The sequence below is a fragment of the Raphanus sativus genome, unplaced genomic scaffold (assembly GCF_000801105.2).
Source record: "Raphanus sativus cultivar WK10039 unplaced genomic scaffold, ASM80110v3 Scaffold0251, whole genome shotgun sequence".
Lineage (NCBI taxonomy): Eukaryota > Viridiplantae > Streptophyta > Magnoliopsida > Brassicales > Brassicaceae > Raphanus > Raphanus sativus.
Window position 1 is genome coordinate 9,518 of NW_026615571.1, and position 26,741 is coordinate 36,258.

At 29.4% G+C, this 26,741-nt stretch overlaps 3 protein-coding genes and 1 long non-coding RNA gene across 4 annotated transcripts; 2 read left to right on the forward strand and 2 right to left on the reverse strand.

Moving 5' to 3' along the window:
• Window positions 1-7,594: 7,594 nt before the first annotated feature.
• Window positions 7,595-8,535, forward strand: LOC130501665 (uncharacterized). Its single transcript, XR_008939843.1, has 3 exons — window positions 7,595-7,791; window positions 7,880-7,928; window positions 8,037-8,535. It is a non-coding gene; the product is annotated as an uncharacterized LOC130501665 (long non-coding RNA).
• Window positions 8,536-13,050: 4,515 nt separating this feature from the next.
• On the forward strand, window positions 13,051-13,575 carry LOC108832331 (B3 domain-containing protein REM7-like). The gene is made up of 3 exons (XM_056996497.1): window positions 13,051-13,095; window positions 13,151-13,213; window positions 13,303-13,575. The coding sequence occupies exons 1-3, from the start codon at window positions 13,051-13,053 to the stop codon at window positions 13,573-13,575; spliced, it is 381 nt and encodes a 126-aa protein (XP_056852477.1).
• A 351-nt stretch (window positions 13,576-13,926) lies between these two features.
• On the reverse strand, window positions 13,927-15,050 carry LOC130501667 (uncharacterized). The gene is made up of 2 exons (XM_056996499.1): window positions 14,422-15,050; window positions 13,927-14,240 (listed from the first exon to the last, which is right to left on the reverse strand). The coding sequence occupies exons 1-2, from the start codon at window positions 14,629-14,631 to the stop codon at window positions 14,103-14,105; spliced, it is 348 nt and encodes a 115-aa protein (XP_056852479.1). The 5' UTR covers window positions 14,632-15,050; the 3' UTR covers window positions 13,927-14,102.
• Window positions 15,051-15,357: 307 nt separating this feature from the next.
• LOC130501666 (uncharacterized) lies at window positions 15,358-17,907 on the reverse strand. The gene has a single exon (XM_056996498.1). It carries the CDS (start codon window positions 17,905-17,907, stop codon window positions 15,358-15,360), a length of 2,550 nt encoding a protein of 849 aa, XP_056852478.1.
• Between the last annotated feature and the right edge of the window lie 8,834 nt (window positions 17,908-26,741).

The following is a 26,741-nucleotide window of genomic DNA, read 5'->3' on the forward strand; positions in this document are numbered from 1 at the left end:
CATAAATTCAAAATAGATTTCGGTCCATAATTACAATTACAAATGTTTAGCCCAACATATCTACTATAAATTAAATCACTTGAATCACTTGACCTATAATTAAGTAACAATTTACTACAACTGAAGTTTCTTATTTTCTTAATTTTTTTTTGATATTTTTGCTTTATTTTAACAATAACTAAGTTGAAGTAAATATTATAAATTTGATGGATAACAATTAGTTGAAATTCTTTGCAACTTTTTCTTATCTTTAAACAAACAAAGTTGTGTTCAATTTAAGACATATTAATTTGATGAACACTAAATATGGAAGAATAATAAAAAAAATCTTTCATGCTTCTGTTTTTATTCTTATTTTTTAAATTTAAAGCTTTAATATTAAATTTAGATTTGATTATTTTATTAGATGATAGAAGCATTTTTTTGTTTTTATTCTTTTATTTAAATATATAATATTTTTTTAATAAATAACTTTTTGACAACATGACTCCAAAATTCGTATAATATATAATATGATCTCAAACTAAATAATTTTGTTTTTTGGTATAAAACCGAATAAAATGCAAACCGACGGTATATAAACCAAATCGAATTGAAGTAAATATGGATTTAGAAAATTAGTTATACTTTACAAACCGAAATACCAAAAAAACCAAACCGAACCGAAACCATTCCAATATTCGGATTGAACACCCCTAATCCAAATAAAACCGAACTATTATTTCATTCTTCAAAACATAATAAAAATAACAATTTCATCCCGCGCAAGGCGCGGATCTTATCCTAGTTCTATATTATTTTGTGAATTCTATAATTAATTTTCACTCATATATATAATGTATTTGTGAATCTATACTATATAAAAGTTGAGGCTATAAGACATTGAGAGCGTTCACAAGGGATGTTAAACCGACTAATCAAAATACGACACATCAGCATTTTAATTTATTTATTTTTAAAATTTTAAGGTTTCCAAATTTCTTTAAACGAAAGTAATATTATTTATATAACTTAACCTAAAAATAAATATAATATGCTAAATCATTATTTTAGTTTACAATTTTTAAAATGTCAAACTTCCAAATACTAATTTTCCAAAATAAAATAGAAATCTATACAAATACGGTTACCAATAAAAACAAATTCAATAAAACTCAATTTAACATAATTATTTTTAAAAACTGAAAATAGATATTTTAAAATAAAAATTAAGCATATAATTATTTAAATCACATTGAATTTTGAGTTACATATAAATAACATAAATTAACGATTTTTCTTATACATATATATATATATATATATATATAATTTTTGTTTTAGTAAATTAACCTTTTAATAATAAAATACAAAACTTTTTAATCGAAGCTATTGGATTGAAAATAAGATGACAAATCATAGGATTTAAAACCACCAATCATATTATGAGAAATCAACATTTTAGTTTATTATTTCCAAAATTATCAATATTACCAGAAATCGTTTATTTCAAACGACTAATCAAAATACGATACATCAGCATTTTAATATATTAATTTTTAAAAATTTTAATATTTCCAAATTTTTTAAAACGAAAGTAATATTATTTATATAACTTAACCTAAAAATAAATATTAACATTTGACAACTTACTTAAAAAATGGTAACTATTATAGAAAATAAAAAATAAAAAGAAAATAGTTAAGTTAACAAAAAAAACCTGAAAACATTTACAAAAATAAAACGAAATTAATATATATATAACTTAAACTAACAAAAAATATTATGACAAATCAGCATTTTGTTTTAATATTTTCAAAAATATCAATATTTCCAAAAATATGTTTAATAAGAAACTTATATTATCTAATAAATGGTAACTATTATAGAAAAATGGAAAATAAAAAGCAAAGAGTTAAGTTAACAAAAAAAATCTGAAAACATTTAGAGTTAAATAAAACGAAATTAATAGTGTATATAACTTAAACTAACAAAAAATATTATGACAAATCAGCATTTTATTTTAATATTTTCAAAAATATCAATATTTCCAAAATATGTTTAATAAGAACATTTATATTATTATCTAATAAAGTAGGCTAATAAATTTTTTTTTTTTGCCGTCGACTATTACAAACTCATATAGACTCTGTAATCCAAGTTGGTTGCTCCGCATCCATGTGCACAACAAAGGTCGTTTGGTTTCTAGCTCCTCGTGCTAGTCCGTCGGCCTTCTGATTTTGTGTGCGTGATACATAGATAATCTCTGAGCTGTGAAAATTCTCCTGCAAGGTCTTGATATTTTCCAAAAAAGATGCAAAAGCAGGCCATTCTTCTGGTTCCGACACCATCTTTACCAATTGAGAACAGTCTGTTGCAAACGTGACCCGAAATTGATGTAAATTCCGCATACACTCCATTGCCCAAATTAGTGCTTCTACCTCAGAATGAAGGGGAGATAAGGAAGCTCTGACGTTTCTCGCCCCCATCAGCCCTGAAAAACCTTCAAGGGTACTATACCATCCTTGCCCAGAAAACATCTCCTTCTCCTTCCACGAACCATCAGTAAAGCACCAACGGCCTGGTATGACTGGTAGCCCCGGTACTGGTCGATTTACCACCTGGGTAGCTAGCACTTGTGCTTCCGACTAAAGCTTTGCTTCTGAACAGAAATTTTCAATTTAAATTATTAGATTATTAGTTTCTAAAAATTATTAGTTTCTAAAAATTCATTCCAATTTATGTATATTAACATCAAAACAGAAATTTTAAATTATTAGATTTAAAATAACAAAATATAATAAGTCAAAAAATATCCTGAATTAATATCAAATAAGTTAAATATTCAAAATATAATAAGTTAAAATATATTAGAAAATTTATATTATTTAATAAAGTAGGCTAATAGAAATTATTAGTTTCTAAAATATCATGATTTCCAAATTTATGTATATTAACATAAAAACCGAAATTTTAATGTTTAATATCTATATAAAATTATTAGATTTAAAATAAAAATATAATAAGTCAAAAACATCCTGAATCAATATCAAATAAGTTAAATATTTAATATTAACGTTTATATTTGATATTTCTAAAAATGTCAAAATCAGTATTCTATCTTTTATTTATAAAAAATTCAAAATTCCAAAAAAAATTATTTTCTATAAAATTTAATAATTACAAAAATTTATTTATTTAAAACGAAATTAATATTATATATATACATAAACTAACCAAATAAATATTAACACTTAACAACTTACTTTAATAAATGGTAATTGTTATAGAAAATGGAAAATCAAACAAAAAGTAATAGTAACAAAAACAATTACTTCTTTTAGATATAATAAATCTAAAATGAATTTTATACCAAAATAAAACAGAATTAGTGCTAAATTATTCAAAGTAGAAAACAGATTATTTTATTATTTTTAAAATGTTAATATCACCCAAAAAATAAAACTAAATTAATGTTATATATATATAACTTTAAACTAATAAAATAAATATTAAATTTGAAAAATTTCTTAAAATGTTATTTATTATAGTAGTAAATGGAAATGAAAAGCATAATAGTAATTATTAAAAAATTACTTCTTCTTATAATATGTTGAGGCTATAAGACATTATAAATATCATTTAAAACCATCAATTATAATATGCTAAATCGTTATTTTACTTTACAATTTTTAAAATGTCAAACTTCCAAATACTAATTTTCCAAAATAAAATAGAGATCTATACAAATACGGTTACCAATAAAATAAATTCAATAAAACTCAATTTACATATAAATTATTTTAAAAACTGAAAGTAGATATTTTAAAATAAAAATAAGCATATAATTATTTAATCACATTGAATTTTGAGTTACATATAAATAACATAAATTAACGATTTTTCTTATGCATATATATAATATATAATTTTGTTTTGGTAAATTAACCTTTTAATAATAAAATACAAAACTTTTTAATCGAAGCTATTGGGATTGAAAATTAGATGACAAATCAGAGGATTTAAAACCACCAATCATATTATGAGAAATCAACATTTTAGGTATTAATTTCCAAAATATCAATATTACCCGAAATCGTTTATTTCAAAATAAAAGTAAATCAAATTTAAATATGGTAAACTTACAAAAATAAATTAATAATATATAAATTAACTGAATATAAATATATTTTTAAATTAACATAAAATATCTTACAAATATAAATAATTAACTTAATAATGCAAGATATCTAAAGTTTAGGTTATATGCTATTGAAAATATTTTATAAAATGATTTAAAACACATAGGATTTAAAACAACTAATAATAAATAAAGAAATCATTATTTTAGTTTAATATTTTCAAAAGTTTCAATATTGACTAGATATATCTAAATCTGAAATTTCTGGAGAAAATCTATTAAAATAAACTTATATATTAATTAAGATAAACTAACAAAAAGAAACTACAAAACAAATTTCAAAAAAAAAAGAAACTACAAAAATTGACTAGATATATGTGCTAAGTCTTTAAAAAGTTAACAAAAAATATTGATAAAATTATGTCATAAATTATGTCATTTAATAAAAATAACATATACATCAAAATAAAATAGATAATTAAAATCAAAATAGTTAACCTAATCAAATAAATAAATATGTAAACTGAAATTTTGTATTTAAATTTTCTTAGTTAAATAGGTTTCAACTTTAAAAAAAAAGTCTAAGTTTATACTCACTTGCTCAAGATTTTGTTTTTAAATAATGGTTCGTTTCGGTCATTTTTTGTCTGAACCAGATCATTATTTGATTTACAATAAGCGTAAAAGTTTTATTGTAGTATAAATGTTGATAAAAGTATTTTTTTTATGTAAGAATATATTGTTAACTAGCCCATTTATCTATATATTCTCAAACTGCCTCTATTAGTCAAATGAATTAATATAGTTATTTACTTTAAAACTTTAATAACACTATTATATTATTTTTTGGACAATTTCTTTTTAAAATTATAATAAAAAATTTCATTAATCTAATCAAATAGTTTTTTTCTTTGAAATAAACCTAATGATATATATTATCTACAAGATTTTTTAGAATAAGGTACATAATGATTTTTTCATAAGTATTTAATGTAATTCATCAGGAAAAGTTATAGGATCCATACGTATGAAACTTTATTAAAGTAATCAACAAAACATAAACAATAAAAAATAATTTAATACGAGTTTATCAAAGGAAAATATTCGAAGGATTAATAAAGTATATGAAAACATAAAAAAACTAAAGAGGTTCACCAAATAAATTAGTTGAAATTAATATTATTATTTTCACATAATATTGACATTAGAGTATAGTCACAGAGACAAGAAAAAGAATAAATACAGAGTATATTCATTTTACATTCATCAGTTAAAATGATATTATCTAAGAAATATTAATCAGTAAAATAGAAACAATGAAATTGTGACAAACTTCTAAACAATAAAAAATACATGTGAGCTAATAAAACATCATAGTCCCGAGATCAATAATACCCTAACTAGATTAAATAGAGATATATATAATATTAAATATTTTAATAAATAAAATGTTACTTAACATTTGTTAAAACTATATATTTATTTCCTCTTTTTTATATTCAAAAAAATATATTTAATTTTATTTAAATCTTATCAAAAACTATATTACGATCAAAACATAAATCTAAATATGCATTTCAAATAATAAAAAGAGTATTTCAAAGATATATGCACACAATAAGTATGTAAAGAAAAATTCGACACTGTGCATATGAATTAATAATTTATGTTATTCAAAAAATAGATAAAGACTTATAATAAATTATTTATACTGGTATAGTATTAGTTAACACGCATTAAACAATTTTTTCTTAATATGATTAAGATAAATACTTTTACAAACATACATATACATATACATATACAAGACAAAAGATACCTAATATTAATTATTTAAAATGTATAATTTTATATATGATTTTCACAGAAGATGTAAATAAATCATATACATGTTATTTTGATATCATTATGAAACTAAAATTTTTTATTGAAATAAATTCGCGCGTAGCGCGAGTTGAAATTCTAGTTCTAGTTAGTATAAATGAGAGTTATGGGTTCCTAGAATATAGGAAAGAAGGAGGTTATAAATTAAACGCATGAAATTGGTTATTATTAATAGAATAAATAAATAATTAAACATAACATGTATGAATGAATGAATATTTAAAAGGTGGCTATGGTTATTTAAATGTAGTTATAAAATAATTAGTTGGACATGACATTTATTAATAGGTCATGTTCATGTTTTAATAGAATATATAACAAAAAATAGTCTAAATACTTCGTTTGTCTAGTATTTAATAATTATGGTTTAATGTGTGGTTGACTTTATAGTAATTTTGTTCATTGTCTACATTTTAAGTTTTTAAAGTCTTTTAACTCATATAAATATTTTTTGAACTAAAAATCTCATGAGTATTTAAGATGATGTTGTTCTTGCTTTCAAATAATTAATAACATGAATGATTGTTTGGAAAGATATGGTGCAAATATCTAGAAAATAAAATTTTCAAAAAGATTAAGAACTGAATTATAAAAATGATTCTATTTTTAATAGTATAGATATTATTGGTTCTAATTTCTGTTTTTTGGAAAAACTATTAATTATTTTAAGAAAACACGTTAAAAATGGTCTATTATTTTCAAAATCTATATCCTAAATTGTAGACAATTTCTACTCTAGGTATAATGTCGCGACTTATCTGTTGATCTACTATTTGGTACAAAACAACTATTGCCACTTCTACATAATTCTTGAAAATAGAGAATACATATTTTATCCTTTCTTAGTTATTCTACAAATAACTAAAACTATTTTCCATTGTTTTCTATCAATCTTCTTTCGCTATACTCTACAAAGAATACAAAATTCTGTTGCTTTACTTTTGGTCTACTTTGTAGAAAACGTTTTCTACCAAAACAGCTATGGCATTCCTAAAATGTAGAAAATTTCGTTACGAAATCTTATCTCTGGATGATATCTAGATTTGATTGCGTCAACAAAAAAACTCTCCTCCTTGATACATTCTTCTTCCGTTGACGCGATTTCTTCTTTCCAAGCACCAAATATGCACTAAATAACTATTATCTTATTCTAGAGTATCTTGATTAATATATTGCATGTATTTGTTACAGAGAAGATGATCAAACAAGAAAGTAAGATCAAAGAAATAAATAAAGATGCATCAGAGGAAAAACAAAATTATTTTGACAACAACAAAAGAGCTTGATGTTATATATTTAAGTTAATAGGTGAAATGTTTCATGTGAACCATTACCAATTGTTAGTATGAAATTGCAACTAGAGAAATAAAAAATTGCAACTACTGATGTTTGTAACATTTGGTAATAACCATATTAATTAATTGCAATCTTTGGTTATTAACCATCGTAACTCTTTACTAACCATTGCAACTCTTCATTAATCTTTGCAACTTTTGGTTAACTATTGCAACTATTGGTTGCAACTCTTCACTCTTTATATACGTAGGTGTAGACATTGGCAAAGAGATGTAAAAAATGATTTTAAAATAAATAGTTTCTTCTTCTAGAGAGAGAATCGCTCTCTCTTTACCTCCTTCGTATCCATCTCTGTATCTTTAAGAAGGACGAAGAAGAGAGCATTTCTTGTTTTTTTTTTCGATCAGACAATCCTTTTGTTCGCTAAGGCGATTTTTGTTTGTTTGCAGGTGGAGAAAAGGTCATAAAAGGTCTCAGTAAGGGTGTTGAAGGTATTGAATGATGTTTTAACCAGTAAGGTTATGTCAACTGAATTTATAAATGTTAAAAAGAAATTGATGAATCTCTTAATACTCTCAGGGATGCGAGCTGGTGATAAGAGAAGACTCATAATTTCACCATCTCTTGGGTATATCTCAGTTGATTATTATGTCTTTAGATGATTCATTTTCAGCATAATATCTACTATAAACTAACCTGTTTTTGTTTCTCTTGCTTCTGGATGTGATATAAACAGATACTCAGGGGAAGGACTAAAGAAGGAAGATGTGCCTAGAATTCGTGGCTTGTCTATGAAGTAGAGGCAGTAAAAGTGAGAGATGCCACTGGCTCTTTTGAAACAAGTTTATGCTTTTTTTTGTTTTTTTTCTTCTCGGGTCATCTATTTGTCTCATATTGCCTCCAATTTTCGTTTGTTTTGGGGAGGGGATTCGCTAGCTGTTCGCTTAACTCAGCCACATGGTTATATAATTTCTTCGGTCAACAAGATGCAAAGTTGTTTAAAGTTGGAACTTTTTTCGTCGAAGTGTAATTTCCTCAGAAATGATTCCGTTTATAGTAGTCACCTCTCTGTTTCACTGTTTACTGCCTTGGAAACAACCCGGTTTCTTATCTTCACCTTGGAAACAGCGATTTTTTATTGAGAGGAATTCACCTATCTACACCGCCGTTTTCTGAGAGCGCTTGTCTTGAGAAACCCACCCGGAAATAAAGTCTCAAGGATCAAACGTGTGTATGCAAGGCTTTGTATAAAACAGTTTCTTCGTTTTATATTTCTTAACTTCTTGAGATCATCTTACATTGTAGGTCTCTTTATATAGGTCTTAACTTTTACCTAATACAAAGTGATCTAGGAACTTATCTTAATCCTAAACCTATTAGAATTAGGAACCTTAACTTATATCCTAATTGTAACATCCCAGTTCCTGGCCCAATTTTTTTTAAGGATAACGGGCCTCTCTACGACCCAATAGCCAATGAGACGTAGGGTTCCTGCAGTTTCTTATAAATAGAGCTGCCTCCTCCTCCCTTTCTCCTATTCAGAAACTGGTAGCGGAGCTCTGCAGAGATTTCCCGGAGACCGGAAACCCTAGCCGTCACACTCCTCTCTCTCTCTCTCTCCGAGATCTCTCTTCTCTTTCTTTCTTTCCTCGCCGGCGATCAGAACTGGTGGTGGTGGTGGTTGTGAGCAGACCAAGTCGGCGTTTTTGGAATTCTCCAGACCCAAATCTCACACTTTTCAGATCTATCCGGTAAGCCTTTGATCTACATGTCCTCTTCTCCCTCTTAGAGATTTGGCACGGGGTGTGATAGATATGGTACTAATCTTGTTCCCCATCTTCCTTTGAGTATGAGGGTACAGATATGTGGTTGTGTGGCTGTGTACTTCTTCTAGATCTGGATCTGCGACGTCGAGAACGGCTAAGGTGAGGACTCGGCTGTGAACCCTTTTCATGTTGGATAATGTCTCGGGCGTTAGTCCCTTGTTAATGTTGTCTAGATCTAGGTCTGACTTGTATTGATATGATGGTTGAGTGAACCGACAAACCGGTTAATGAAATAAACCAGCATGACCAGAAGTAAATCATAAATAGCTAAACCAAGTGGGATAGCTTTAAGCTGTCACAAAAAACTTCTGTTTATTTGTTCTGGTGTAAACGTCATTGGCTCTGGTGTAAAGGATTGCCTTGTCTGCAAGAACCAAATCAAATTCAACTTCACATATGTGAATGGTATAACATTATTGCAGACAAAAGATGAAATAAGGAAGCTGAAACCTCAAATAAGAGTTCAATGACATGTTTGATATAAGCACCAAGAGGACCTTTTCTTATGCTGTTTATAAACTGAAGCCGCTCGGTGTCATGGAGAAGTTGACAGAAGGAGGCCCCTGTTAGATACACCAACTCCGACCACCACCACCACCAAGTAATTTTCTCTCCCCTCCGCCTCCAAGTGATTTCCTCCCGCCGCCATTAATATTTGAAGCTCCGGTTATGGGTATTTTTGCTAGATCTTCAACGGTGGCGTAGCCCTTACGCGTATCACTCATCATCCCTCTGTTATTCTTCTCTCCCTCATACGATGATATGCTTCCTCTTGGCCGACCCAGAGAAAACAGAGGCGGTTCTGCTCTTCGACGGTGGAAGAAATACAATAAAAAACAAATTAGAAGTTAAAACAGATTCCGTTTCGTCACGCTCGGTGCCGATGGAGACAGGGAGGACGAAGGCGAGGTCTCTGCAAGTGGATTAGGGTTTGCTTGGTCATCGATGTAATGGGCCGCATAAAACACAAATTAAGCCCAACCGGAATCACAGACCATCACGCTGCGTTTCATTTAACGCGACAGGTGTCGGCGTCACAGAGACTCTATTTCTGACCTGGCATCCGACGTGTCACAGGAGGAAAACAACCCTATTTTATAGTAATAGATTTCTTTTTTTACAATTTGTTTCCTACGATCCATTCTTAACACACTTCCTAAAATCTGAAATTCACAAACTTAATATAATTCAGAAAGTACTTTTAAGCATGGAACTCACTACTTTGGCTGAAATTATGTGTAATATTATGTGTAATAGTGATGTAACTATAATTATATACGAAATTAAATAACTCCAAATTTATAAAAAACATTTTTTTATTATTTAATATATCTATTTAATTACTGTTTTATTACTAAACAAAACTATAGGGTTGGTTATGTTTTTTTTTTAAATTTACTGTTTGAAAATAAAGTACCATATTAATGTGTTAAAAAGCTATGAAACAAATGTATAGTTTAATTAACAATATAACAAATTCAATACAATTATCAAAATACTTTACTAACCATTTTTCTAAAAACAAATTCGCAAATATGATCAAAGATAACACAAATATGATTACAAAAAAAATATATGTATGATACAAGGAAAGACACAAGTACATACTTATGAAAACTGATTTATTTAATATATTTACAAAAATAATATATTCCATTAAATTCATATCATACAAAATATGATTATACAAACACACAAACATATAAATTATATTAGGCAAAAAATGTTTTTAAAAAAATATATTAATAATAAGTATAATTTTTTCATCAATATTTTCATATGATTTTGAATTTATATTCCATATTTAAAAGGTAATAATCATATTTTATTAATATCTGAATAAAAATTTATATTCTCAAATCTCTTATACAAATAATAGATATCTCCTCAATCTAAACAAACCATCAAAAAACAATATTCCTAAATATATCCCCTCAACCTAATATGCAACCAACGGATATAACATACTTATTAATTTAAGTTATTGTTGCCGTGTTTTTTTGTCAAAATTCAAATTAGGAAAAGGCATTTATAAGTCTGATAAGGCAACTATAGTTAAAGGTAGTTTTATTTTACACCAAAAAAAAGGTAGTTTTATTTATTACTTCAATGGCATTTTTGTATAAATAAATTGAAAAACGAAAAGTTAATTTATTTTTGTATTTCTATTTTAATAATAGAGATATCAGTTGGCAAAAGGAGAAAGAACATTTGATAGGAAACAGTGTATACAAAAAAGATACGTAAATCATTTAAATAGTGAAATAAGAATGGGATCTTAATATCATTTGCCCCAAAAAAAAAGGAATCTTAATATCACTATAACAAGTTGGAATAAAAAGGAGGAGAAAATATTGAAACTGAAAAGAAGAAAGTACAGCCTGCACACCAGAGATCATGAGATTCTAGGGGGAAAATTATAGGTCGCTTTACAAAAAGTAGGCCCTTCATATTATTGTTTCCTACCACGACTTGCTGACAAAAACTTGTAATTAACTATGTATTTTCTGTCTCTGTTCAAAACTGTTTCTCTTTTTTGTTTTGTGCATAGAATTGATTTCTTAAATTGATCTATAATATCAGTGTATACTTTATTTCTTTCCAACATCAGCTAGCTAATAATATTATATGGTAAACGAATCCGTCTCATCAAATGTATGATAAAATGCATAAATGATGCACCTCAGAAGTTGACAAATTAGGAAAAAAATAAAGATAGAGGAATAAAAAACAACGAATATGTATACCAGTTGTCGATTTCATGTTGATGACTGATCAGGTTCGCATGCAAAAAGGGGACATCATCTCCTATACCCACCCAGCTATATTTCTAATCTCCGTAAGACATGAAAACAAAACAAAAATGAAAAGTTAAATAAAAAGCCGAAAATTACATTTAACCCTAGAAAATTTGAAGTATTTACCGGTTGTACCTACCTTAACCGAAGGAATAACCGAATTGAGTTGGACCACGAACCAATCCCTAATTTCGACCCGAAATTAAAACCTAACCGTCCAAAAACCGAATTGTACCAATTTCCTTTCTCCATTTCCCAAACCATCCCCCCGATTCTCCCCCATTTTCCCTTTTCTTCCATTTTCCCTTCGGCGACACAACCGAGGGAGACCACCAGCGACGGCCAATCCCACCAAAGAGGAGACCAGCGACGGCCAATCCCACCGATAGCGACACAACTGAAGGTATGTCTTACTCGTCGGTTCTGTTTCTCCATCGATCAAGTTTACCTCGGATGGAGAAAACGTCATCTTTGTTTAAGGTTGCTTATGGTTTTTTAGATGGCAATCCCATGGCAACACCACCAAATGGTTAATTAAGTAGCTTAGGGTTTTTTAGATTCGGTCCATCGATGGAGTGACGGCTTTGCTTAGCGTATTTGATTGATTGAGTTCATGAATTAGCTCTGTTGATCGAGTTCATGATGCTAGTTTTGGTTATATCGAGTTCATGATGCTTGATTGAGAATTTTATGCTAGCTCAGTCAATGGAGTTCATGATGCTTGATTGAGTTCATTTGGTAGTTTTCGGTTATAGCAAATGGTCAAATAAAACTGAAAATTGAGAATTTTATGCTAGCTCAGTCGATGGAGTTCATGATGCTTGATTGAGTTCATTTGCTAGTTCTCGGTTATAGCAAATGGTCAAATAAAACTGAAAATTGAGAATTTTATGGTAGCTCAGTCGATGGAGTTCATGATGCTTGATTGAGTTCATTTGCTAGTTTTCGGTTATAGCAAATGGTCAAATTAAACTGAAAATTGAGAATTTTATGGTAGCTCATTCGATGGAGTTCATGATGCTTGATTGAGTTCATTTGCTAGTTTTCTTTTATAGCAAATGGTCGAATTAAACTGAAAATGATATAGATTTGGTCTGTGACTTTAGCAAGTTCCTTGACATGCAAAATGATTTGTCTAACTTTGTCTAGCTTTTGTTTCTTGATTGATTTGGTCCGTGATTTGTCTAACTTAGTTGATTTGTCTAACTTTTGTTTCTTGTTTGCAGATGGCGCAACCGCAAGAACTTCATTTCTTCCAACCTTTGCTTCCTGGATTCCAGACTTACTTGGTAAACACACTTTCTCTATTGCCTTTTCTTGATTGCAAGAACCTGATTTCTTCCTTGTTTGTGTAACTTACCTCAAATCTTGATTGCAGACAATACCCATTGTATTTTTCTCCAAGCACATCCAAGGGAAGACGAATGGGAACACATGGACACTAACATCCGACGCTACGGATCAAACATGGCAAGTGATACAAGAAGAGAGGCGACTCACCCGAGGTTGGAAGGAGTTCGCTGAGGCACATGACCTTCGAATAGGAGACATTGTCATCTTCAAACTCGAAGGTTCCATGGTCTTTCACGTCACTCCCTTTGGTCCGAGCTGCTGTGACATCCAGTACACATCTATGTTGGTTGTGACTTGATCTTAAGAGCACAATGTCTTGTGCTTTGAACTTATTTTGTGTGTCTTTTATATGTTTGCTTTTGGTACTTTGAACTTGTTATTTTGATTTGATGGTACTTTGAACTTGTTATTTTGGTTTGATGTTGCAAACTTTTAGTTAATCATTTTCATGTCAATTAGTTTCGACTTTAGCAAGTTCGTATATAGAGTTTCGAATTTTAATTAATCAATTTCACGTCCTGAATCATGATATAGATTTGGTCTGTGACTTTTAGTTAATCATTTTCGACTTTTAGTTAATCATTTTCTTGATTTTGGTTTGATGTTGCAAACTTGTTATTTTCGTATAATGTCACAAGACACACGCATAGAGAAGTAAACCACAAAACACATAAACATTAGATAGATAGTTTAAGTCATAAGACACACACATAGAGAAAGAAAGTAGCAACATAGATCAAAGTACCATCATACGACGTAGAACAACAACAACAACATCCCCAAGAACAACTTAGAACAACAACAACTTAGAGCAACAAGATGGGATCATGGACGGTGAAGTTGGTAAAGCTGAGACTTGAGGCGATCAATCTCCTCAGCCATCTCTTCGACACGGTGTACTAACTTTGTAACTTCGTCCTGAATCGCGAACACCCACGGCGTACGAAAGTGGAGACCATTATTCTGCACAAGTTTTATCACAAGTTATACAAGTTTCTCAGGTTTTCCAGTTTAACAAGTTTTACAAGTTTTACCAGTTTTCCAGTTTTCCAGTTTTCCAGTTTTCCAGTTTTCCAGTTTTCCTAGTTTTCCTAGTTTTCCTAGTTATACAAGTTTTACCAGTTTTGCACGACATGAAAATTACCTCAAAGTTTTTGCAGGTGAAGTACCTCCTTCCAGGTTGCGTATCAAAATCATTGGGAAACTTGTTACAGGGAGATACCTCAGGAATGATACCTCCACCACACGGGCACTTGGTCGGGACGCCGTACTCCGCATCAGCCACGAAACCAAGCATGTCGTTGTGTCTCTTCAAGGCCTTCATGTGACTGTACTCCTCTTCGGGATGAGTCATGCTTCAGTTCTTACTGTCAGAGAGAAATGGGAGAAACCGAAAGAGATCGAGAGAGAGGAATGAGGGATGGAGTGGGGGAGTGGAGAGAGAGAGATGGATCGATGGGATCAATAAAGAGATGGAGTGGAGACAGAGAGATGGGACGTGACATAGAGAAAAATAATGAAAATAGTTAAAATAATTAAAATAATTATTTTCCCTCATATGTTTTGGCGCCAATGTAATTTCATTTCCCTCCCCGAAATTTGTTCTTAGTTTTACATAAGATACTAGTTTTACGAGATTTGCTCATAGTTGTACTTTCTGTGGTTTATAATTTATTCAGTGTTACCAATGCTTTCAGTTTGGTTTTCTTGTTTTACTTTCGATTTTAGTACTTGAACATGATATTTATCTTGTTCACTGCACAAATATTTGGGAAACAAACATTATCTGATAATCTCTTTTGTGACATGTTCTTCATTCACAAAGTGTGAGTGAAACTATAAGGCTTATTATGGAGATAGTAAGAGTTTTCATAATTTTTGAAAAATGTTTTGAAAAAAATATGTTTAATTGAATTATTAGTTAGACTAGAGTAATCATAATAGTAAATGTCATAATAATAATAATGTCACACTCGAAACACAATGCAGTTTTACAAAGAAGATAAAATAGTTTTCCAGAGTTTTCCAAAAACATACAAATAACCATTTCCAAATAACAGCCAATTGAAACCAATCGTGGTTAGGCCGTGTTCTGCTCTGAAGTGCTTGAACCATTTCCAAATAACAGCCAATTGAAACCAAAATTTTGCCTAGGCCGCTTTTTGTTTTGTGTCCTCCTACGGCGTTCTCCACCAGATGGAAGTCTATTAACTCTTTTCCTTCCCTTACGCTTGATAGGATCCGGAGGTATGATCTTCAGCTCCCTGATGTGATCCGGGACTTCCCATACAGACATGTCTGGCACAGCATAAATTGTCCTCCAATACGCCAATGACCACAGTTCCGTCCAATAGTATTTTGAGCACAACTCATGATATACTATGTTGATATCACGGCTCCTACCACCCCCACTATCCACCTGATTAGTGTAATAGATGTAAGCAGCCAGTCCGTGCAGACAAGGAATCTTTTCATAATCCCACACCTTGCAAGTACAAGTTTTGGCAATCAAGTTCGTCAAAAACATCTTCCCATTACTATCCTTTACCTCGTACTCTAGCTCATAACTATTAAGCTCCCGCACAGGTAGCGTTCGCGCAAGAACCCATAGATCGTGCAAGTAGTTCTCAACCAGAGGCACTAGCTTGGTACCCAATGATTGTGAAACAGCATCCTTCCGACGTTGATTAAACCAATCAGAGAATGTCCTAATGATACAATCCAGCATTGGTATCAAGGCCCACCTCCTTGCCTCTCTAAACACTTTGTTCATTGATTCCACGCTGTTGCTTGTGTCCAAGTTGTACCTGTCACGGGGGAAAAAAACCCTTGCCCATTTGTCTTTTTCAGTTTTCTCCTCCACATACGTGTAAGCTGAAGGGAACCTTAGCTTAAATTTTTCGTAAGCAGCATTGAAATCAGCCATTGTATACATCTTTCCCAGCTCCATGAATCTATGCCCGACTACATCTTTGTTGACGTTAGAAGCATGCCCTTTAACATTTTCCTTCAAATGCCATAAACAATGACCATGGTGAGCCTGAGGGTACACGTTTGCTATGGCAAATATCAGACTTGCATTTCTATCACTCATGAAAACCAGTTCAGAAGAGTCTGGTATAACGCTTCTAAGCATCTCAAAAAACCAGGTCCAACTAGCATGATTCTCTCCATCAAGTACAGCAAACGCAAGTGGATAGCAATGACGGTTAGGATCTTGAGCTTTGGCAAAAATTAGAACACCCCCATATCCGTTCTTCAGCCATGTTGCATCGACAACAATCACTTTTCTCATAACTGCAAACCCTTCAATGCAAGCTCCCAACGCTATGAAGAGGTACTTGAATTTACCTGAGTCATCCAATTTCACACTAGTTTTTGTTCCCGTGTTCATTTGCTCTAACATGTACAAATAGCTATACATCATCCTGTAGCTATCTTCCGGACTACCACGTGTATCACAAGAAGCCAAATTCTTTCCACGCAATGCTGTGGAGTAGGATATCATGACACCAAGTTTGGACTTAACCAGAGCCTTAATATCTTTTGGAGTTGGAGTTTGCACATCTCCTGGGAATTCCTCATTCAAAAAACTTGCCACTACTTCTGCTGACGCTCTTCTCTTGTCGTTGCTGTCACTTTGTTGTGTCCGCGAGCATGTATGCATCTTCGTGTAGCTTTTTATTGAGAAAATTTCTGTCCCACCAATCCCTGAAGCTCGTATTACCCATTTGCAGTCAGCTTGCGAACATGTTATCACCAATCGATTTCGATCAGACTTTTTAGTGACATAACGATAACATTCACTATATGCAGCTCTATCCACCATCTCCTGAATTGCCTTCTTACTTGGAAATTCGTCATGTTTATTGAGACTCAAACCATCGGCCCATTCCTCTATACAACTACTCCGTACTATTGCAGGTGGCTCTTCAACATACTTATCGGCGGTTGGATGTACGGTTTCATTCTCCGCAGCCGTATCAGTCTCCGCAGCCGTATCAGTCTCCGCAGCCGTTTCATTCTCCGCAGCCGTATCAGTCTCCGCAGCCGTATCAGTCTCCGCAGCCGTATCAGTCTCCGCAACCGTTTCATTCTCTGCAGCCGTATCATTCTCCATACCAGTATCAGTCTCCGCAGCCGTATTAGTCTCCATACCAGTGTCAGTCTCCTTACCAGTACCAGTCTCCATAGCACGCACCTCGTTATTCTCTTGGTTCTCACCAACGTACAATGTAATTGCATTAGGTCCAACTTCATGTTCCAATAGCTGCAAATCGTTGTAGTTCATACCAACAGAACGTTTACCCGCTATCGAAAGTCTATCTTGTGGTCTCGGTCCCGACCTTTCACTACTCTCCACAACCAAAAGACATCTTTGGTTCTCTTTATCGACACTTCCGAGGTAAACATAAAGATCGTCATCATCAGCAATAGTTACAGCTTTCTGGCAACGTCTCACCATCGGAATGTAGCTCAATTTCAGTTTTTCCTTACTTTCATCCAACCCAAGCTTCTTATACATCTTTTCTTGTAACATTGACAACGTCACATCCTCCACTGATGCCTTCACAGATATACCATACATGCAGTCTTCATATGTAAAATGTACGAATACGTTATTGGTCATTGTATCCTGCCAAAAATATCGCACAAGATCAACACAGTTATACCAGTTGTTCGAGTTTTCCTAGTTATTCCACTTTTCCCAGTTTTCCAACAATAATCCAAAACACTAAGGTTTCGAATCGCATCTATCAACGTTTAATTCAACCACATTAATGCATTTTATACCAAATCGCTATACTAATTGACCCATCAACTAAACAATGCCGTTGTGCATTGCTCCTAGCTCGATTCCAAATACATGCATTTCTCAAGAGAAGTTGGGGGTCCTGAGTTTACCTGCAATACCCAACTCTATTTGCGCCGATGGAATGCTAGACCTCCGGAAACACTTTGAAAATGGAGGAGGAGGAGAGAAACTGCGGCGACAGAGCCGGATGGAGCCCCGATGGGGGAGCTGCGGGGAGGTAGAGGAGACGGGAGACCCACCACGGAGCTTCGGTTTTTTTTTAATTTAGCTTTTCTCAATTAATTTTTTTTTTTATAAAACCATTAACCAAACTTCCCAAACCAACGATTTCCAATCACAAACCCAACCCAATCACATTACAATTTTCGGTTTTCATTCAACAAACCAAGGTCAGTTTAGTCTTTCCACAATTCATTAAAGAGGTATGGGTATAGATGATTTTAGTGGGTATAGGAGATTGAGTGATGAGGAAGATGGGCAAAGGAGATGATGTCCCTGCAAAAAGAGAGAAATGAGCGTAGAAACTACGCCTCATAAAGACTAATTGTTTGTTTTTTTTTTTTTTTTTTTTTTTTTTTTTTTTTTTGGTAATCCAGGGTTCCCCGCTTCGCGGGTCAATCCCTGGGCCCGGTCAGGCAGCGGTCCACTTCACCCGGGAGGGTATTAACCTGGGCCGAAGCCCAGTACCACTAATGGTGACATGGAAGAGGCAGTTCGCCTCCGGCTGGCGTCGAACCCGGGAGCATGACAATTGGCCCCCAAGGCTCTAACCAGTAGAGCTACCTCATCCCGTCTCTAATTGTTTGTTATACGACTTGCATTATGATATTCGGAGGCTTTTGTTGGATTTAGGGCATCTCCAACCCTACTCCATTTTCTACTCCAAACATCATTTTGGAGTAAAATCCTCTCCAACCCCATTCCATTTCTAACTCTAAAATGGAGTAATGGTTAGGGTTACTCCATTTATGGAGTAATCTTAGAGCATCTCCAATGTATTACTCCAAATTTTACTCCAAAATGGTGCAACTCCAAAATGGACTGATGTTTTACTCCAATGTATTACTCCATTTTTTACTCCAAAAATAGTTAATAATTTTAATAGTATCTTATACTTATAAAAATTTACTAATTAACCCCAACTATTTTATGTTTGCAAAAATACTTAAAAATATAATTTATTTAAATTAAACATTTATTATTAAAAGGTACCAAAAATCATAAAAATAGAATAAAACATAATGTATAAGTTGGTTCAATAATAAGCATTATAATATTTTCCCACAAATGATCGATTAATGCATTTCGTAATGAAAAATGAGTTTATTTATCTTTGATATTCTTAAATCGAGTAATTTTTTTTGAAATCAGATATTTAAATCATTTATTTTATATTAATTTTATTTTATATTATTTTTGTTATTTAATTATGTTATGTATTTTATGTCAAATTATTAAATAATGAAATACCTTATGTTGTTGCATCATTTTAAAATATTATTTAAATAAGAAATAAGAACATTAAATATTTAAAGGATCATTTTATAAATAAAAAAAGTTCAACTCCAAAATGGAGTAATGTGTAAGATTACTCCATAAATGGAGTAACCCTAACCATTACTCCATTTTAGAGTTAGAAATGGAATGGGGTTGGAGAGGATTTTACTCCAAAATGATGTTTGGAGTAGAAAATGGAGTAGGGTTGGAGATGCCCTTACACATTACTCCATTTTGGAGTTGAACTTTTTTTATTTATAAAATGATCCTTTAAATATTTAATGTTCTTATTTCTTATTTAAATAATATTTTAAAATGATACAACAACATAAGGTATTTCATTATTTAATAATTTGATATAAAATACATAACATAATTAAATAACAAAAATAATATAAAATAAAATTAATATAAAATAAATGATTTAAATATCTGATTTCAAAAAAAATTACTCGATTTAAGAATATCAAAGATAAATAAACTCATTTTTCATTACGAAATGCATTAATCGATCATTTGTGGGAAAATATTATAATGCTTATTATTGAACCAACTTATACATTATGTTTTATTCTATTTTTATGATTTTTGGTACCTTTTAATAATAAATGTTTAATTTAAATAAATTATATTTTTAAGTATTTTTGCAAACATAAAATAGTTGGGGTTAATTAGTAAATTTTTATAAGTATAAGATACTATTAAAAATTATTAACTATTTTTGGAGTAAAAAATGGAGTAATACATTGGAGTAAAACATCACTCCATTTTGGAGTTGTACCATTTTGGAGTAAAATTTAGAGTAATACATTGGAGATGCTCTTATAATCAACATTTTAGTTTTCCAAAGTTATTATACATTCATGGAAAATCGTAGCATCTTTATATATTGTGCTACCAGTTTATAAATATAACCAATGATCAAATCAAGGTTAGAGGTTAACCGGTTCAAAAAAAGGTTAGAGGTTAATAACCTAAACAAGTCTGACTAATCTGATGGACAAGTTCGTTAGATAAAAATCTGCCATGTCAAACATCTAAACCGTAGCCTAGGACCAACTGGCCAACATGCATTAACCCATAACGTATCTACGAATCTAGTTCTTATAATTTTCATTTCTTTGGTCAGTGAGGCTGGTATCATACTACTACATTTCGCTTTCAATGTGAAACTTAATTCGGATTTAATTCGATTGATATGTCTAAGTTTATGTCATAAAGTTCAAATTCAGATACCTATTACTATGTTACTAGATAAGTACCGCACCTTGTGCAGATTAATATATATATATATCCAAAAATATTTAAATTTGATTTAAATTAGGCATCACGTGTTAATTAATTCAAAGTATTTATAATATAGTATTCTTAAGTTTTGACCTTTAGAAATTTGGCATTCTAGATTTTCTCATATTACATCTTTATTAGCAAAGTTTTCAATTGTTGAAAAACGTACATCTTTTTTACTAACTTCATATAAACTACTTTTAAATAATAAGAAAATAAGAAAATATCAAATATTTATATAGACGATATTCCGTTTCAAAATGGTCTATATTTTGGAAACAAAAATTGTTTCTAAAATATACATATTTTATATTTTCAATGCATTTAATAATGAAAAATTATAAACTTCAAAAAATTAATTGTGCGTACTGAATTTTGATTGGTTAAAAATATAGAAAATAGCTAAATGCAAAAAATAAAATATTTATAATCAAGAGTTTATGTGTTATCTTAATATGTGTGAAAACTCTAAGACATAAATTATTTTAAAGTAGAAAAAATTAAATAATTGATCTATGTTCTTTTATAAGTTTGGGATATCCAATATTAATCCAAGAAAAATAAAACTAAAAAGATAGTCCCAACTTACAAAGTCAAAATAATTATTATTTTAATTCTAATTTCAAAGTGTAAAATGAATATATTATTTAAATTATTAAATTGACTCAGTCAAAACATAATAAAACATGATACATACGAAAATATCTAAAATTATGGAAAATATGATAAATCAGCAAAATTCATTCTTAGATAATAAAAGAGATATATAAACGAAAATGGCTACGTTATTTCAAACACAAACTATATGTACATGTAACATATGTACTATACTTATAACATCCCGAGTTGTGATATGTAAAAAGGCTTAAGAGATTTGATTTGGCTATCTATGTCATCAAAGTTGACTTACTTTTTCCGTCACACATCCGTTTAGAACTTTAGAGTTAAGCGTGTTTGGGCTGGAGTAGTGAAAGGATGGATGATCTATCGGGAAGTGATTCGCGATACCGTGTAAGGGAGGCCAAAACACGGAGAAAGGTCGGGTGGTGATTGCAGGGTCAGTAAACAATGATTTTGAGCCTTGGAAAAATTAACGACCGACCGTCGGATGGGATGAGGTCCACGGGCCGAGAGAGCGGGCGTGAGTGGCCCATTAGCTGTGGGCGGTCGGGGAGTTACAATACTTTTATACTTATATAATCTGATCGTTTGTATATCATAACTTTTGATCAAAAAAAAAGTATATCATAACTAAATTTTGGGTTCAAAAACATACACGTGTAAATTGCACATGATAAAAGAATAATGTTATTTTTAACTTAAACCCAACCTTTACGTGCATGTAAATCTTTTTCCCCTTAATAGAAAATCTTTTAGCAAAAAGAAAAGGTTTTTTTTCCTTTTTGTTCAAAAGTGCATGTAAGTTGTAACTTAAATGTACACCAAAAATTGATGACTTTGTAAGAGAGGGGGAAGAAGATAAGAGATTTTAGTTTCCGGTTGTATCCCTCTCTACTGCTGTCGTCACACTTCGCTTTTGTCTTTGACTCTTTGTACGATTCTTAAAGACTTCAGAGGAAAGCTATAATGAAAAATAATAAATACGTTTTATATTGTTAGTTTATCATATTAATATAATTCGACGTATATATTTCAAATTTCAAACAAGCTTCTCTTGTAAATACTGTTTGAAAACCATTTGATTGCAAGCGACTGGCGTTAGAGAGAATTACGAGTCTGACGTTTTACAATACTCTTGTAAAACTTTAGTGTCTTTTTCCCGAACATTAATCTGTTCCCTAAACTAAATTAGACCGCGTTATTTGATTAGAAGCTATCTAATTGCCTTTTATATAGAAAAAAATTGTTTTTAGGCCAAAAAACACTAACATGGTTCCACAAGGCTAATTTCACTTGCTAAATGACACGACTGGTTTAAATGCAGCGGTTACCAGTGCGGGTGATTGCGGTTTCAAGCGTTATTTAACGTTTTGATACAATGTTTAAAAAGTGTTATGTTTTCAGGATATTTGTGACTGATTGATTATAATATGTTGCAGCGGTTTAATAATAAATTATCAAAATAAACATATTATATCATTATAAAAAATATAAAATATACTATTATGATAAAATATAATAATTATTAATATAATTTGATTAATAATAATATTATGTTTATTTATTTAATTTTAATTAGTTGAAAGTTATAATTTAATAATATTTTTTCAAGTTTTATATTAAAACTTTTAAAAGAATATTTTGTTTCATTTTATATATGTATGTATATTGATTTTTTAAAAATTCTAATGAACGACTAGTTTAAAGTTTTTATAAAACAAAGTTATAATATTGTTTGTGAAGTTAAATTAATATATAAAGTGTTTTCTATATTTTTTATTTGTAATATTTCCATTTTTCATTTTAATTTTAAAATTTTAAAATATTTTTAAAAATTAATTTTATATATTTTATATATATTTTAATCCAACCGCAACCGCAGACGCAAACTGAAACCAGCTTTTAATTTTAAGAGGTTTAGAACGGTTTGAAGCGATTTGTAACGGTTTGCAGGTGGTAGCGGGGAAACCAGTCAAACATTAATTGTTGTTCTATTAGGTTAATTATTTTCAAAAGGTAAAAATGTCCATCAAATGTCAATTATAAATTATAAATTACTGTTTTAATATATTTAGATATTATAGTTAAAATTAAACAAAAAAAATAAAAATCTTCAAATTTTTAAGATATATTTAAATTAAAAACTAATTTTAGTATTTATTTATTTAATATACCTTTTGGTATATTGTATCATAGATTCAAATACTTTTTACTATAATTTAGAGAATATTATTTAGAATTGTTCCAAATATTTTCTTCTCATATTTTCAGAATTGTTCATACTTATTCATAAAATATGCGTTTTACTATATGTAGAATACACTAAACATGTTTGAACTCAATTTCTATAGATTTTAGATATCTGAGGAATGTGTAGATTATGTGTTCTAAATATTTTAGGCGATAGGTTAAACATAGCATGTCTATTGCAATACTTTTAGATTACTTCAATTTACGTAGATGACGTATTCGTTAGTTAGTAGATTTAATGAAAATGTCGATTTTATTTTCTACTTCGTAGAATGTCAATTTTGCTTTCCGTAGAACAAAATCTGCAATTTTGATTTAAACATTTTGCCAACAAAAAAATACCTCTAATTTAACATAGGTATTTCATCAGTAGTTCCTATTTTTCTAAAAGGATTGTTTGTAAAACTATTTATTTGATTTATTTTATAAATAGAAAATGTCATTATATACAAAAATGATACAAATTTGAAATTAGTCTAATATGACAATATACTTGTTTTTGGGCCTAAAAACAATTTCCCCTTTACAAAATAGTCAGATTAGAAACATTCAAGAAGAGTGATTTTATCCTCGTTTTTTTGTCACCTAGTTTTATCTTGTCAGCATCCTGAATTTATTATGAACTAAAACAATTATCTGAAAAATGTATAGTAAAATAAAAAAGTAAATAAAGGATAAAAGAAATAGAAATATTATTTTAATTATTTATCGTAATATTAAAATAAATAAATATATAATATAAGAAAAATAAATATAAGTAAATATAAATATTACATCAAACATCTAATGTAATATTATTATTTGATATAAAATAAAAAATTGAATAAGTAAATATACAGTATAAAAATAAAAAAGTAAATATACAATATAACAAATATGAAAACTAAATTAAATATCTATATGAAAATATATAGTAAAATAAATAATAAGTAAATATACAATTTAAAAAATAAAAAATATTATATTAAACATCTATTATAATATTAAAAGTAAATATAAAATATAAGAAAAGTAAATAAGAAGAAAATATACAATATAAGAAATAGAAAATCTACATTAAACATCTGTCTGAAAATGTATGGTAAAATAAATAATAAGTAAATTAAAATATAAAACTAGAAATATTATATTAAACATCTTTTCTATTATTAGAATTTTAGATAAAACAAAAACAATTAAAATAAGTAAATATACAATATAAAAATTAAAAATAAATAAAGAATAAACATAAAATATAAGAATACAAAAACTACATTAAACATCTATCTGAAAATATATAATTTTTATTATTTCCAAACATTTTTATAAGTAAATATTTCTATAAATAAATATACAATGTAAGAAAAACAAGAATATAATTTAAGAAATAACAATATTACATTAAACATTTATCATAATATTATCATTTAATATAAAGGTAGGAAAATTAGAATAAGTAAATAAAAATATAATAAAATAAACAATTAATAATTATACAATTAAGGAATGAAAAAAAATTAAACATCTCTCTTAAAAATGTATAGTAAAATAAATAATAAGTAAATATATAATATAAGAAATAGAAATATTACATTAAAAATCTAATGTAATATTTTCATCTGATATAAAAGAATAAAAATCAGAATAGTAAATATACAATAAAAGAAAAAAAAACAATAAGTAAATATACAATATCAGAAATAGACAACAAAATTAAGCATTTATCTCGAAAATGTATAGTATAATAATAATAAGTAAATATACAGTATAATAAATAGAAATATCATATTAATTTTTTTTGTAATAACAGAATAAGTAAATATAAAATATAATAAAAATATAAAAAGTAAATATACAATATAAAAATAGAAAAACTAAAATTAATATCATGCTATTAGAATAATTAAATATATAATATAATAAAAAGTAAATAAAATATATGATAAATAAATATGACATAAAACATATATCGTAATATTATCATTTAATACAAAAGTAAAAAAATTTAAAATATTTACATATACAAAATAAGAAAAATATACAATAAAAGTAAATATACAATATAAAATGTAAAAAAAACTAAATTAATAATATATCCACAAATGTGTAGTAAAATAAATAATAAGTAAATATACAATATATGAAATAGAAATATTACATTAAACATCTATCGTCATATTAGATAAGTAAATATACAATACAAGAAAAATAAATAATAAGTATATATACAATATAAGAAAAATATAAGAAATAGAAAAATATATTTACCATCTATTTGAAAATGTATTGTAAAATAATAATAAATAAATATACAATATAAGAAAAACTAAACAATAAGTAAATATATAGTATAAGAAAAACTAAAATAAGTAAATATATAATATAAGAAATATCTGAAAAATGTATAATAAAATAAATAATAAGTAAATATACATATAAGAAATATACATATAAGAAATAGAAAAAATAAATTAAACATCATCACAATATTAGATAATTAAATATATAATATAAGAAAAATAATTAATAAGTATATATATACCTGCCAAATAAAATGCGTCCCAAGCCGAAATATCACAAGTACCACCTCGTCCCCTTCTTCCTATTTAGGGGGTTGAGGCGAGAAATGGCTTGATGAATCGTTCCGTTCGCCATGCACCGGCCCCATTCACTTGATTCTCGTAGAGGCTGTAAGTACACAGTGCCCCACAACTATCAATAGTATAGTGGGGTTGAAAGACGAGAGTGCCCGCCCTTTTCTTTCAAGTGGGCCAACCTTTGGGTTATTACGGCTCCTGGGCTCTATTCGCGTTGTCCCACCATGCTATTGTGTGGTTGGCAGCATTACGAGCATATCCTCATCAGACGAGACCATTTCTCGACTACGCTTTGTTAGGTGATGACATCGTCATTGCCGATCGTAGTGTGGCTAAGGAGTACCGTTCTCTACTGCGCGATGATTATGTTGAAAAAGATCGAAGCCGCGGTATCTTTTTCACTCAAGATTGGGTCTC

Coding starts and splice junctions, on each gene's coding strand:
- LOC108832331 (XM_056996497.1), top strand. CDS start 13,051: ATGATTTGTCTAACTTTGTCTAGCTTTTGTTTCTTGATTGATTTG. Junction 13,096..13,150: donor TTTGTTTCTTGATTGATTTG/GTCCGTGATTTG, acceptor TCTTGTTTGCAG/ATGGCGCAACCGCAAGAACT. Junction 13,214..13,302: donor CTGGATTCCAGACTTACTTG/GTAAACACACTT, acceptor TCTTGATTGCAG/ACAATACCCATTGTATTTTT.
- LOC130501667 (XM_056996499.1), bottom strand. CDS start 14,631: ATGACTCATCCCGAAGAGGAGTACAGTCACATGAAGGCCTTGAAGAGA. Junction 14,241..14,421: donor TCACCTGCAAAAACTTTGAG/GTAATTTTCATG, acceptor AAACTTGTGCAG/AATAATGGTCTCCACTTTCG.
- LOC130501666 (XM_056996498.1), bottom strand. CDS start 17,907: ATGACCAATAACGTATTCGTACATTTTACATATGAAGACTGCATGTAT.